Source organism: Macadamia integrifolia, chromosome 2 (assembly GCF_013358625.1).
Source record: "Macadamia integrifolia cultivar HAES 741 chromosome 2, SCU_Mint_v3, whole genome shotgun sequence".
NCBI classification, from domain to species: domain Eukaryota; kingdom Viridiplantae; phylum Streptophyta; class Magnoliopsida; order Proteales; family Proteaceae; genus Macadamia; species Macadamia integrifolia.
In genome coordinates, this window is record NC_056558.1 from 36136933 (window position 1) to 36152686 (window position 15754).

The following is a 15754-nucleotide window of genomic DNA, read 5'->3' on the forward strand; positions in this document are numbered from 1 at the left end:
TTTGGGGTGGGGGGGTGTGGGGTGGGGGAGGTGGCGCATTATTGAGAGATTTTCAGTTAAGTTTTTCTCAATATGTTCCATGGAGGGGGACTGAGTTTCCTTATAGCGCGATTTGTAACTGTTGCATTCCACCAAGGATTTGCTTTTTCATATGGACTGCATTGCAATTGATAATTTGATTAGAAGCACGGAGGATGCGGAATAGGTGCTTGAGATTTTGATATTCTTCTGGTGATTCATATCACTTGTTTTGGGAGCCATTTGCGATTAAAGTGAGGAGAGTATGCCTTTCATTGATGAAGATGAGGTGGCTACTCCCAAGCAGTATGCTGGCAATGATGGAGTGGGAAGCTGGTCCAATGCAAGGTAGTATGAAGACCTTTTGGAGACTGGTTCCTTTTGCTATTTGCTTAGAAAGAAATGCATTTGTTTCCCATGATAAAAGGGTTTCAGCCGAAGTGGTGGTGGAAAAAGCAAAGATGGTAGTAACTGGCTGGTGCTCAATTACTCCACAAAATAGGGGGGTAAATAATTTTTATATATGGGTAGATGGAATGGCTTTGTGGCGCAAGACAGGTTGGGGAAATCTAATACAAGTCAGAAGTTTAAGTGAATTTGTGTTTGGGAAGTTCTACTTACACAGAACTCATAACAAACAACAACAACAACAACAATAACAACAACAACAACAACAAACTCAACCTTATCCCAACTTAATGGGGTCAGCTACATGGATCCATACAACATACAAAACATAATAGAGAAAAAAAAGGTGGTGGGGGGGGGCGGTGAACAAAGAATAGAGGAGGGGGAGGCGAAAAGATGAGAGTATATTGGTGAGAGTAAGAGGAAAAGGGCCCAGCCCACAAGGCAAGAGAATCTTAGCTAAATGGGGTTGGGAGCATGACTCCTAGCCCTCCAATAGGCTATATCCAAGGTCATACTTGAGACTAGGCCGAGACTAAGCATGTCATTCCTCACCACTTCGTCTATGGTTATTTTAGGCCTGTCCCTATCTCTTTTAGCTCTTTGAAATAGAATCAAAACCACTCTTCCTTACTAGTGCATCCTCAGGCCTCCGTTGAACATGGCCAAACCACCTCAAACGACTTTAACGGAGCTTGTCGTTGATTGGGGCAACTCCCAAGTCAGCTCTAATATGCTCGTTCCTTACTTTATCATTCCTAGTTTTGCTACATATCTATCTTAACATTCTCATCTCCGCTATGCATAACTTCTGTGTATGGCACTTCTTAACTGCCCAACATTCTGCATTATACATCATAGATGGACGCACAACAATCCTATAAAATTTTCCCTTAAGCTTCAAAGGGATACGCCGGTCACATAGCACTCCGGACGCCCCTCTCCACTTCATCCATCCTACTTTAACACAAAACTCATAGCATACATGCAGAAAATCAGATTTAAATGCAGCCATAAATAATGAAAATTTAAAAAATACGAGTGCTGAAAATTCATTCTAGGATTCATGGAAATTTAATGAAGGGCACATGATAGGTACTGAACCTTCCTTTGCTGTTCCGTGAGTTGGAGTGCTGTGATCAAGTGCTAAGTCACTACCAAACTCCAAGAATGTGTCCTCAGTGCCTTCTTGTTGTTAATTGATGGATCTCCATTGTGTTGAGACTATGATTTAAGCCAAAAGTGGGAAAATTGGAAGTGGTAGAAAAAGAATAGGGGAGAGGAAGAAGGTGGTAGCCTAATAGTGAAGAATTAGGGAAGATAAAGGGGGCTTGGCTTCACACCAACTTGGATTCACTCCAAGGTTTGCAGGGAATCACTCATGCTGCAGAGAAAGGGAGAAGATCCTAACAGTTCTGACATCTTTCCTTCATTCATTGTCTTTTTCATCTTGAGTAAAAAGAGCCTCATCTTATACAACAAAGAAAAACAGTTATTTCCTAAAATAACTACCCATATGACTACATCTTAAACGTCTAAACAGTTATTTTCTAAAATAACTACCATATAACTACAATATAATAGCAACACAACAAAAAAATAAGATAATAGTGTGGCCTCAAATAAAAGTACAACAAAGTAATAAAAAAGAACTACACATAAGAGTGGCCATCTAGCCATAATGAAGTGACATTTGGCTGCATGTGTCTGTGTCTCCTCTGACAAGTCCTAAATCCTGCTGTGACGTCCTCATCACTTTAAAATTGAATAGAGTGGGCTACAAAAAAGTTCCATTTTTTTGATCATTTTTCATGTTGTACTGGTTTATTTCTCATATGAGTATGTCAGATGTTTCTTCTCATTTAGTTTTGCTTTACAACCGTAGTGATACCATTTCTTATGTATGTACTCTTGCATTTGGTGTATTGTTGACATGTGCCTTGACCAAGTATAAATTAAATTGCAGGTTCTTGCGGCTATGACATAAAAAAGGTACTGTAAGTATTCTTGTTTCATGAGTGAGATCATTTTATCTTGCCTTGTTCCATGCATCATAAACAGAATGGAATAAAGGAATGGAATAAGGGAAACCTCATTCGATCTCACCTTAGTTTGCATTGGAGAGAAAGTCCAATATCCAGTGGTTGAGGAATAAGCTGGGATTCTTGCCTTCCTACCCGGAATGGACTATTTTGACCACTTTGACCCCCGCCACAGGACTAGTTGGTTTTCTTGGTCATTCAAGCTTTTCTTTCCATCTTCCTTTTTTAGTATGGGAGGAAGATTGGGGCGACATCATGAGATCAAAAAAAAAAAAAAAAAAAAAAGCAGTTTTTATTTTTGCAGTGTTGATTGACCAAAGTTCAACTTTCCATTGAATGGCTTGTTGGACTGCCCTTTCTAACCTACCATTCATCTCCATTTTTCCTTATAGTTTTACTATTTTATTTATTAATTTAAAATTTTAAATTTTAAAAGAAATATGAATTAAAGTATCAAATTAATAAAATATTAATATATGGGGATGCCGAGCCAGGCTCAGGTAGGCCTGAACTGGCATACTGTTGTGTCGTCAATGGCTATGAGTAGCTGGGCTTGAGCCCTTCCTGATGCAGCCAAGTCATTTCATAGATTAGTTTAGGTGGTTGATAAAAAAGAACCCTTTTTTCTACAAAAGGAAAGGAATGATGCATGTACACATATTTGGAACTTCTTTGATATATATGGTGAGTACTATATTAAAGTGTCAGAAGGGCTACAACCTAAAGTATGAAAGTGTACTAAGATATGGATCATGTAGTTTAAAGTGTATGTATGTGCACCTTTATGATGTATTTATTAGTCATCCAAAATGATCTCATGCCATTGTTGAAAGATTGGCATGAGATGCCTCATAATTCTGATAGGTCTGTTGGGCCATGATAAGGCATAGCAAAAATCTTCTGTAACTTTAATGCAAACTGAAAGCCCAAAGGGTTGGGAATCTCAGATGCAGATGGGTCCCCAGGTCGACTAATGCATGTGAGAATTAAGTTATGGCAGGATAAGTGAACAGATTCAACAAGAATAGAGAAGTTAACAGAAGGAGATGGTTGTGAACTCTGATGTAGTTAACAATTCCCAGACTATGCTGGTTTCAGAATCAGGGGATATATTTGATAGCTAGGCAAGAATTTAATAGAATTATGGAGGACAGATCTAAATCCAGAAGTTGAAACAGTGGCTATGAGGGTTACTAATGGAGTACCAGATTACAGCATAGAGATTAAAGGAGAACTAACAGAAATTAGATCTGAGGCTAACCTGATAGCAGAATATAGATGCAGATCTCTAATAGAGAGGAGAAGCTGTTGTGACCTTCGTTAAAGGCACCTGCAACAGTAGCAAAGAGAAGGAAAAAGGCAGGGTGTTGATTGGAAGAGAAAAGGGGGGGGGGAGTGATAGGGAGAAAGAAGAAGAGAAGAATATCAAATCAACTCAGAGAAAGAGAGAGAGAGAGATCGCAGGAGAGAAAGAAAGGGGAGGTGAACAGTTCTGAGGAGAGAGGGAGAGAGAATAACACGAGAGGGGACAGAAGAAGTTCAGCCAACAAGGAAATTTCCCAAACACCAAACTGATCCATTCATTTAATCAACCCTATCATAAAGGGGGTTTTTACATATATAAAGACCAAAATCAGTAATTGACTCTGCTAGTGACTCATATTCTTCCAAATAAGTTTAAATTAACTTATGCCAAATTGCCAATGTAAAACACCAACTTAAAAGAACTCTTTCTAAATTTGACTACTTGAGAACCCACACAACCTTATCCCTATAAGTTTGGATTATAGAAGAGGCCCATTACATTAATGAACAAGCTCAAGTCCTATAGAATCCAACTATGGGCCAAAATAAAGTCTTCCGAGGCCCGATTGGCGCGATTGGACAACCTTAACCACATCAAACTTTATGGTCTTCCACATTTTTCATGTTGCCGAAGATTCATTATAGTTCCTTCTATTTTGGTTCAGAAATCTGCAATATAAGCTAAAATCACGTAACATTTGTCCTGTTTTCTGGCCAGCCTCTTGTAATCACTTTTGGTTCCTTTAGTGAATTCTGCATCAGGTTTTTAGTTATTCATGGGCCTGTTTTTGAGATCAAATCTCATTTATTCTTCTGAGAAATTGAAATTGAGGCACTTTGGGATGCACTGGTAAGGAGGAGTGATTTGATTCAAATTGAAGGATCTAATAGAGCTGGAGGCAGACCTAAAATGACCGACCATAGGAGAAGTAGTGAGGAAAGACATGCATAGCTTAAGTTTTATCTCAAGTGTGACCGCAAATAGAGCTAGTTTGGAGGGCAAGGATCCATGTTGCCATCCCCATTTAGGTGGGTTTTATTGATGTGTTGTTGTGTTGATGTGTTCTCTTCTTTATAATATATTATTAATATTTTGTCTTTGCATGGATCCATGTAGCCAAGCCCATTTTGTAGGGATAAGGCTTGGTGGTTGTTGTTGTTTTGGCTATTATTGTTGTTGTATTGCTGTTGATGGTTGATGTGATTGAGTTGATATTGCTGCTGGATTTATGTTGAATGATTGAACTTGAGTTCATTGGTGTCTACTACTGCTCTCTATATATATATATATATATATATTTAATATTGGTGCTGCTTTTAATATCTGTTCTTGTTGTTCCAAGCTGGAGTCCTTTTAACAGATATGTAAACTGCACGTTGAGGAGAGTGTTAAGATATATACTATTGCAAGGGAGAGTCCTTGTTGGGTTATATTTTGTTGTCATTAGTTTTCCTAGTTAGATTAAGTCTAGGTTGAGTCTTGTCCAATGTAAACTCCTACTAGGACTATTTTTTTCTTACTTTTATAAATAAGGCAGAGCTGTTACAACAACAACAACAACAAAACCTTACCCCAGCTTAATGGGGTTGGCTACATAAATCCAAGCAAGGACAAGGAAAAGGAAAAGGAAAAGGAAAAGGAAAAGGAAAAGTAAAAGTATAAGTTAAAGGAAATAGTTTACTAAGAACATTAACAAAATAGAACATAGCTAAAGGGGGTCCGCTACCTAGATCTTAGCCCTCCAATCCTCCCTATTTGAGGTCATACTCGGGACAAGGCCTAATTTGTGCATGTCTTTCCTCACTACCTCTACTAGGTCATTTTTGGTCTGCCTCTAGCTCTTTTAGGACTTTTATCTGGATCAGGTCACTCCTCCTTACTAGTGCATCCAATGGCTTCCGTTGAACATGGCCATACCATCTCAAACAACTTTCTCGAAGCTTATCATGAATCAGGGAAATTCCCAAGTCCGTTTTAATACTTTCATTCCTTACCTTATCCTTCCTAGTTTTCCCGTAGACCTATCTTAACATTCTCATTTCCGTTACACATAGCTTATCAATATGCCACTTCTTAACTGCCCAACATTATGCCTCTTACATCATAGCTGGTTGCACGACTGTCCTATATAATTTTCCTTGTTTTAAAAGGACACATCAATCGCATAAAACTCCATACTCCCCCCTCCACTTCGTCCATCCCATTTTAATTCTATATGACACATCAACCTCTATATTGCCTTCTTTATTAACGATCGATCCCAAATATCTAAAATAGTCACTTGGCATTATCTCTCTTCCTTCAATAGACACTGTGTCATTATTCATTGTAATGTGACTAAATTTACACATCACATACTCTGTCTTTGTTCTACTTATCTGCCACTTCCAAATTTGATTTCCATTGCTCCAATTTAGCATTGGGCCCTATTTTTGTGTCATCCAACAAAACAATATTGTTCACAAAAAGCATACACCGTGGAACCTCATTGAATCTTTTTAGTCAACTCATCCATAACAAGCGCAAACAGGTAGGGGCTTAAAGTTGACCCTTGGTGTTGACCAATAGTAATAGGAAACTCGTTACCTTGACCACCCTTGGTTCTCACACTAGTTACCATGTCAACATACATATTTTTAATTATATTCGCATATTTACTCAACAAAATGCCATATTAAATCTCTAGGTGCTTTGTCGTAGGGCCTTTTTCAAGTCAATAAAGACCATATGGAGGTCTTTCTTAGCAGCTTTATAGGTTTACATTAGTCTTCTGAGCAGATGAATAGCTTATGTTGATGATCTTCTTGGCATAAAACCAAATTGGTCACCCTAGACACCAGATTTTCTTCTCAAGTGGACTTCAATAACCTTCTCCCAAAGCTTCATCATATGGTTCATGAGTTTTATGCCTCTATAGTTATTGTAGTCCTGAATATCCCCTTAATTTTCGTAGATGGAGACTACAATGCTTCTCCTCCCACTCGTCTGACATCTTTCTTGTACTCATAACCTTGTTAAAAGAGCTAGTAAGCCATGATACCTCACAAAGTCCTAAGCTCTTTTAAACCTTTATTGGGACTTCGTTTAGGCCTGAAGTCTTTCCTGATTTCATCATTCTTAAGGCATCTTTAACCTCAGCCACTCCAATCCTTCTTATATATCGATGGCGTGTGGTGTGTGAGTGAGAAAAGCACTCAACAGGTCTAACTCGAGATGTCTCCATTTAATACCTTGCAAAAATAATCACACCATTTCATCATAATGTCTTCATCCTTGACTAGCACTCTACCATCTTTATCTTTGATACACCTGACATGCTCAAAATCTGTGCTCTTCATGTCTCTCATTTTAGCTATCTTATATATGCCTTCTCCCCAGCCTTAGCGCTTAGGTTGTTGTAAAAGTTATCATATTTCTTTACCTTTGCTTGCCCCACAATTTTTCTAGCTTCGTTTTTGGCAGCGTAATATTTCTTTTTATCATCAACTTCTTTAGTCCTTTGCCAAGTCTTAAAACAATCTTTCTTATACGTGATGGCAGTCTGGACCTCCTCATCCCACCACCAAGCCTCCTTTAGGGCCCAACAAGTGCCCCTTGATTCCCTTAGGTCCTCTTTAGCAACCTTCTTAATATAGGCTGACATTTTAGTCCACATCTCATTGGAGCCTCCCTCATTGTTCCATTGTCCTTGTTTACCCACTTTATTAGTAAAGCATCGTGGATGTTTCCTTTTAGTCTCCACCATCTAATCTTATGGCAAACAGGCCTCCTTCTCTTACGAGTCCATGAACAAAGCTACATATCCAAGGCACCACCAGTCTATGGTGAGAGGTTAAACTCTCCCCAGGTATAACCTTACAATTTTTACACAACAATCTATCGGACCTTCTAGTAGGAAGAAGTCAATTTAGCTATTAATGAAGTCCGCTTGTATAGGTAACAAGGTGCTCCTCTCTCTTTTCGAGGAATGTGTTCATAATGGGTAGATCATAGGCTACCGTAAAGTCTAAAACTGAATCCCCTTATTCCTCTCCCCATCACCACAATCTCCATGTACATCTTCCTACCCTCGCCAATCCTTCCCGACATGTCCGATGAGGTCATCCCCAAGATAATCTTTTTGTCCTGGCCAAAGCTTTGCACTAGTCCATCCATGTCTTCCCATTGTAACTTACTACCTTCATCCAACCCCACATGGGGTGCATAAGCGCTAATTATATTGACAACCTCTTTTCCCAACATCATCTTGATTGCTATGATCCTCTCACTCTCCTCACATCCACAATGTCATTTTTTAGTTCTTTGTCCACAACTATGCCCACTCCTCCTCTATGGGTTTGATCTCCCAAAGTTTGAAGTCACCTAAAGCCTTAGCTTTCTTGCCCTTCCTTCTAGTGCAATATTAATCCTTCTTCTCCTCGTGACATCTATCAATTCCATGCTCTTACCCATTAAGGAGCCAATGTTTGAGATTGCAAGTCTGACCCTATACTTGTGTACGACATTTGTAACAGCCCAGTAGGACATGAAAACATAAGAAAAGGGAGGTTATTAGAAAAAAAAAAAAGGATCCATGCAAAAGGTGAATGGCTAGATATATTAAAGTGTCGGCTGCCTACCTGATGCTCCACTATGAGAAAATAGATATTTATTAGAAAGGTGTATACATAAGGGTAGAGAGAAAGGATGCTTAATGCAAAGTACAGAGATGCTACGACAGTGCATACATTCTAAACAAATAAGGACGTTCAAGTATCCAAGTGTAACAGACAGAAGAAGATATAAAAAGGTAGCAAGTACAACGCAACACACAGAGATGCAATGCAGAGAGCTACACAAGTAATGATGGTCAAGTAAACGACAGCTGTTAGAGTTATGTAATTCCATGTAATAAGGGTACTTTGGGTACTAAGCCATTATGTTGTAATGTGTTTTTCCCTTTTTACCTTTTACCTCCCTTGGCTATCATATATTAGCATGGAGCGGGGTAAAAGGATGTTCTTTTATGTTGAGTGAATCAATATAGGGGAGAGAAAGATCTTTCTCTCCCACAACTTGCTACCGGCAACTCTCTCTTCTCTTCTTCCTACTCTCATCTTCTTCCTTCTCCTCTTGTTCTCTTGCAATCTTTAGTTTCCAACTAGAGCACCACAATGGACACACACATTGAATCCATTGTGGTTTTAGATTTCTCTCTCTCTACTTGTAGGTACTGGTTCTAGGTTCTAGGTTCTAGGTTTGTCTCAAAACTAATCTTTCAAGATCCCCAAGTTGATTTGATAAAAAAACTCCATAAAATCACAGATTTTAGGAAAATCTTTGCTTCTTCCCCTTTCCAATTTCTAGGGTTCCAGCCGATTCTGACCGATTCAGATCGGAATCGTTAGAGGCCGATCCCATGTCTGATTCCGGTTTCTTAAACCTTGGTTTTAACCAAACAGGCTATTGGCCAGTCAATGGTGTCCTAGGAACCTCATATCCTCGGGTTGATATGAACCATTCAGGCCTGGCAGTTGGTCTTCACAGGCAGACCATGGTCCAGTCACTCAGTCTAATGTTAGAAACTCTTTTCATGTGATCATTATAATAGCAAAGTACCATGCCCCAAGTTTTGCTCCCAACTGGAATCTTGAATCAAACATTTGCTCCAATAGCAAAAGAAAGAAATTGGCTGTAATGGCATGTACAATTATTGATGCAACTTTATCATGTGATAATATGATCTTGCCAAAACAATCCCCCCCCCCCCCCTTTTCCCTGATAGTACTGCCACAAATGAAAATTTTTTTCTTTCATTTTGGATGGATTATAAACCAACTGTTGTACCTCCTTTTCTTGCTTATTTGAGGTTGTTTGTACAGTTTACAGATGACTTTCCGAAGTCACAATCTCTCCTTTGTCAAGAAAAATCACAAAATGTGGAACTTGTTCGCAGGTATGTTTGTTTCTAGTGGTTAAGGAATTAATTTCATAAATTTAGATAATTTAATATGGGTCCAATTTCCTTCTCCATTATTTTCTGGGAGTTCAAATTGTTTTTCATTCCATTTATATCTAGTGATGAAGTCAGATTGTTTAATAGGAATGGTACAGAATCACCCGACGAAGACAAAAAGAGATATGATCTCCAGAAGGAGGTGTTAACTGCACTGTTTAATGTGCCTGAGAGAACTGAAGAGCTTCCAAGAAGTCGCCCTGTGAAGGCAGTGAGGAGAACAAGAGCATTTGGAACTCTGGTTGTTGAACCTCCTAGGGAGACCACTAGAGAACTTCCAATTGTCACCATGGTATCACAACAAAAAGAAGGAAATGGTATATGTCTGATATTTATCTCATAATTTTTGGAATATTTGCCTTTTCTTGGTAATATTCGAGAGAAAGTTTCTACAACTTAAAGAAGTCCATGCAATAGTCTTGTACGAGCTATGAATGGTAGGCTCTGTTGTTCAGCCCTTCTACTGGAATTGGAGGTTTTTTAATTTCTGTTCAAGTTTTAAATCTAAGTTGCCACCCATTCCTATATAGGCATGATCAGATGGTGGATGCAGTCATGCAGCTGAACTGACAAAGTAGATAATTAGAAAACTTTCTTCTTTCTGCTGCTTATGTGTTCCATATCATCAATAGATGTAGATGAAGATGAAAGCTACCAAATCCTTCGGCGAGCTACTGTGGAGCATAGGGCTACAATGACGGAATACTATAAAGCTGTAAGTGGCTTTTAGAAGTTTTGTCATGCTTTACTATTTTCTTTTATTTATTTACGTGTTTTAGTGTTGTTTGTGCATGAAGGAAAAAAAAATGATCAATTTATTTGTCTTCAAGATCAGATGATGAGCATTGATATTATTAATTCCTGTTCAGGCTATTGATTCATTTGTAAAGGGAGATCGTAATCAGGCTAAAGAACTTCTGAAACAGGTATATTTTTTGTTAGTGTCAGTTCTTAGACATGAAATTAACTTGAACACCAATACCTTGGTCAAAATCTCTCCTGATTATACTACATTGCAGTTGACTTTATAAAAAAATCGTACTGGAGGTTCAAGATATTCGTCCTTTTATAGTTTGAAATTTGAAATGTTTGAGATGTTTTCTGGAACCCATAGGGCTGAAAATGCTTTTCATTTCTAAGCCATACCAAGATAAACCTGAAAAGTAATATCCAGGGACGCATCTAATTACATGAAATCTGTGGAATTCATATTTATTTGACTGGGTGTGTGCATGTGGACTGTGGAGAGTTTGTGTATATTTTGATAACTTCTAGCAATACTTGAGGAGCCTATATTGGGTGATGCAGATTCTTCATCAAACTAGGATTGTTCAGTTAGGAATAAGTCTAGGGATGGGTTGTATACGTGTTAGGCCTTCAGTCCATGTGGTTTGGAGTATCATGTGTCACTTTTTATGGGCCTAAACTGGGGGGTATTATGGTTGCATACGGGATTAGTATTTGGTTTCTTTTATTTTGGCTGATTTGGTTCGGTTCATTAATGAACCATTTTGGTTCAATTTAAGTTATATTTGTTTTCGTTGGAGTCAAATTATTAGTTGAGTCAAGTCATCAGTTGTTAGTTTCATTTTTTAGTTTTTAGAAACTATTGTACTAGGAGAATATTTGGTTTCCTTTTTGGGAACTTGCTTTTAGGATGTAATTCCCTTCCCCATTATCACTAAAAATATAATGCAAGGCTCCATAGAAGCCAATGATTTGAAGAATTAAACCATGGCTGCTATTGCTTCTGCTTCTCCTTGTTGAGAATTGCTTTGTGTTTGATCAGAGCTGGTGGAGTTGGTGTTTGATCGAACTGACCCTCTGCTGTGGGTAGCCCGAGGTGTTCTTTTTCCATTGTTATCTTCTTCTCTTGTTATTATTCAAGGACTTAAGAACTCCAAATCAATCTCAGTTCATTCTAGGTAAATCTGAATACTGTTATCATATTACTTTCTATTTTCCAGTTCTGAAATCTCTTTCTTGTCCCCAATCCATCGCTGTTTCAAGGGCTTCCAACGACCTGTTTATCCCCATCTGTTGGTCGAGTGTTAGGTCCATCCAAAGGTGGTTCCATCCTAATTTCGGCCCCGTCAGACCACTGGTTGGTCTGCTACACAAAATCACACAGTTCTGCCTGATTGTCTTATTTTAGCCTAAATTTGGTTTTCTACTGAGATCGATAGGAAGAAATAACCTGGACTTATTTTTCTTTGATGATTGCTTATGTGTTCATGATTGTTACATACCTGATTCACTATCCCTTGGACCTTTTAACTTCTGTTTCCATTCTGGTTCCTGAAAACCCTAGGTCCTGAGATCGATATCCTTGTTTCCAGATCTTATTTCCTTCTTTTATTCTGATCTGTTTGTGCTTCTGTTACACCTTGAATATTGGTTGTTCTTTGATGGAATCCTGTGGCATTGGGACTTGGTTGCCTTGTCAATCCAATTTTTACATTATTGGGAGACTGGTTTCTAAGTGTTTTAGATTTATACAGTGGATACATCCACACAAATATAGACTGGCTCATGCATACCTTCTCGGAATGAAATATACCTCATTCTGTTGCTCATATATATTTATATATATATATTTTTTAAAAGAAAATTTGGTTTAAACCACAAACACTTTCAAGGAAAATATTACAAATCCAGAATTTTTTTTTTTCATTCTTTAACTAGCTAATGATAACTAAGTAAAAGTTATCGTGGAATGTAATGTTATTTGGGTAATTTTCTTACTTTGAAGTTCTGATTAACCGTCAATTTTTACACATCTAGAAATAGTTTGGGCCTTTGGGCACCCTTTTTCTCTCTTGTAAAGAAGATGAGCTAAAATTGTGCATGTACCTAGTGATTTCTTTGGGCTGAAAATTTTATAACATCACGTGTTAACGAAAATAGGATTGTTGAAACAATGAATTAAAGATCAAATGGATAATTAATAACCATGGTTGTCAAAGTGCTAGGTGACTCAAGGTGTTGGAGGGCCTTTTTAAGCACTCAGGCAATAAGGTGGCCGCTAGGCTGCGCTTAGGCGACCTAACCGTGCTTGAACGATTTTAAAATATGGATACAATTTCATTCTCACTTCTCAAACCCAAGGGGACAAACCATGTGGCAGGGTTCATGGACACATCCACCTCAAATTCCCCTTTGGTGTGCTATAAGTCTGTAATGTAAAGACAAACCAGTTCACCCATATATATATAATTGTTTCTGTCAAAACGCACACAACTGTAAGGGTAGTGGAGTGGAGGAGATGAGGAGTCACACAACATATAGAGATATTCTTGAGACTGCTGGTTGGAAAAGGACAAGTGGGCACAATTGGATAAAAATATCAGCCACTAGTTGACTCTATTTTCTCTTTTCATTCCTTATCCTTTCGTTTATAATTTTCACCATTATATTAAAGCAAAATAATTTGGAAAACAACCGACCAAGGAAGCAAGTAGTAGATTTGGTTCCTTCATCCCACGATGAAATCTTCTTCTCCCCTCCCCCCCCCCCTTTTTCAATTTTCAATACAAAGGCATGATCATAATTGTCACGGTGCCAAGGCGAACCAAGGCGGTGGAGGGTTGTCTAAGCGCTTAGGCGAGAAGGCGACCTCCTTAAGGCGAACAAGGCGACCACGTGTTATTTTTTATTTTTCCTATTTTCTAACATTATTTAGTAAGCTATATATACCTTGTATCATAAAAAATCAAGATTAAGCAACATCAAGTCATTAAAAATCAACATTTAACCATATTAAATCATAAAAATTAACATTAAGTCATATTAAGTTATAAAAAATTAAAATTTAGAGAAATGTTCTTGTTCTATAATAAGTTTGACTGGTCAAATGATTTTATTTTTACATGAGACTATATAAAATCAGCTTTCCAACAAGTCTAAAATTACTTAAATCTGAGTTGCAATGACAAAGTTATGTTTCGGTCAAACTTATTTTTAAATGCGCAAATGTTGTTAAAATCGCATGAATGAAAATAATTTTATGAATATCAAAACAAAAGATTATTTTACTGGACTTTTGGTTTTTAGCAATGTTCTAACATGATAGAATTTATAAAATTTTCATAATTGAGAAAAACCTCAGCATTTAAAAGTTGAAAATCTCCCCTATAACCAAAATCCAGTTTTTGTTATTGGACTAGGGGGTTGACTTTTTATCCTTTTGGAATTTGATTTTTAAACTATTTTTATTAGATTCAAATAGGGGGTATTTGCTTATTTATGAATAATATCTTAAGTAAATGTAACAAATATTAAATGATGTTTGGCATAAATAAGTGCCAAAACACAAGGCGGCATGCAGTGCAACAAGGTGACTGTCGCTTAGGCCCTAGGCAAACCGCCTGGATGCCTAGTCGTCGCCTAGGCGACGCCTTGACAACTATGGGCATGATCCCATGCATCACATTGTATATAGACATTCTACACAAACCCATTTAACACATTAGAAAATGCATTTAATCTCATATAATAATAAAAAAAATACCAAGCCGTTAAATACATTAAGGCGGTGGAGTGCCTAGGTCCCCAAAAAAAGCCTTGTCGCCTTGGCAGTGCAGTGATGCCTGGGCAACACTTTGACAACTATGTTGATAACATAGTTAAAGTTCATTGAGATGCTCCTCTAAACTACCCCAAAGATTACTTAGGAGAATAAAAGTTGGTAGAATTAATCAGCATGGGCTGATGAACACATCAAAGACACTCTTTTTTTTATAGGTCTTGTCAAAGATATCACTTATCTACAGTCCTTTAGTTATCTTCTTATGTTCTTAAAACTTAAATGCAATTCATGGCAAATCTAAATTGTAAATGGGTTCGTCAATGTGATCCAGTTGCCTTGGCTTTGCTGGACTAGATGGACCCTCTTTGGAGGCCTAAGCCAAGATGCAACGAAACCAGACCAGTTTTCTGGTCGGGGCAAGAGTTGGTAGGCTAGAGATTTATTTATGGGAGATTTTTATTTCTTTGTTATTCTTATTTTATTTTCTTTGTTTTAGAAGGCTGGTAGATACGTAGGAATTTTCCTTGGGATTAGTTAGTTTTCTTGTTTAGAGTAGTTTCTATTTCAATTGGGTTTCCAATTCTCTTGATTTTTTTTTTCTTATAAATTGGAGATGTAATACGATTCAGAGATCAGATTTGAATGAATTGAATAGTGAAGTTCTGTTTGCTCTTGAGCCGAGAATGGCCGTGAGAGATTTCTTCCCCCTCTCTTCTTCTTCTTCCCTTCTTCTGGTTCCCTTCTTACCTGAGTATCGTGAACTCACTCCCCATCTCCTGTTTCAGTGGTGCTAATAACTCCAGGGATGGTGGGGCAAGTATGCTAGCTTTGTAGATACATCAAAATAGATGGGCTTGCCCTTTCTTGTCTCTTCATGAGGCCTTTTTGTATATTCTTTCTTTCCTTTAATATAGTTTGATTCATCCAAAAAAAATAACTCCAAGAGATCGTGATTAAACTCCCTGATATTCCTTGGATTTGGCCTAAGATCCTGACCAAGAGCAGGCTTTTTATGTGCGACTTTGACACAAGGGCTTTGACGTCCCAAACCACCTCCTGTGTGAACATTAAGTTGAAGCAAGGATCTGCTTCTCTGTTTACTGCCGGACTTGATTTCAGAGAGTCAGATCTCCCTTGGTTTCTGATTTTTGGAACTATTAGAACCTGTAATCAGGAGGCTATTGGCACAATCCTTCACCCAAATCCTCTCAGGAATTAGTTGATTATTGAAGGAAAAATCCCTCCTGGTTCAAGACTTGTTCTCCGCCCTTTCTGCAGAAATGAGTTTGAACACAACCTCATGATTTTTTGGGTCTTATAATATTGTTCTGATTTTCGAGGATTGCCCCTCCTTATGTCTATTGGTCACTCTTGTCCCTATTTTACTTCTTCCTAATTTACCCTTCTACTATCATCTTACGACCCTTTGCTTATGTTGAGTTCCAACAAATTATAAG

General features: G+C 37.9%; 1 protein-coding gene across 3 annotated transcripts in view; it reads left to right on the forward strand.

Moving 5' to 3' along the window:
- Window positions 1–15754, forward strand: part of LOC122067934 (putative nuclear RNA export factor SDE5) — a 36317-nt gene that overhangs the window by 5317 nt on the left and 15246 nt on the right. For all 3 annotated transcript variants that reach the window (XM_042631775.1, XM_042631778.1, XM_042631783.1), the window contains 5 exons: window positions 2393–2418; window positions 9636–9709; window positions 9857–10086; window positions 10402–10484; window positions 10639–10695. In XM_042631775.1, coding sequence (XP_042487709.1) covers window positions 2393–2418; window positions 9636–9709; window positions 9857–10086; window positions 10402–10484; window positions 10639–10695 — 470 coding nt within the window. The remainder of the gene's footprint in view (window positions 1–2392; window positions 2419–9635; window positions 9710–9856; window positions 10087–10401; window positions 10485–10638; window positions 10696–15754) is intronic.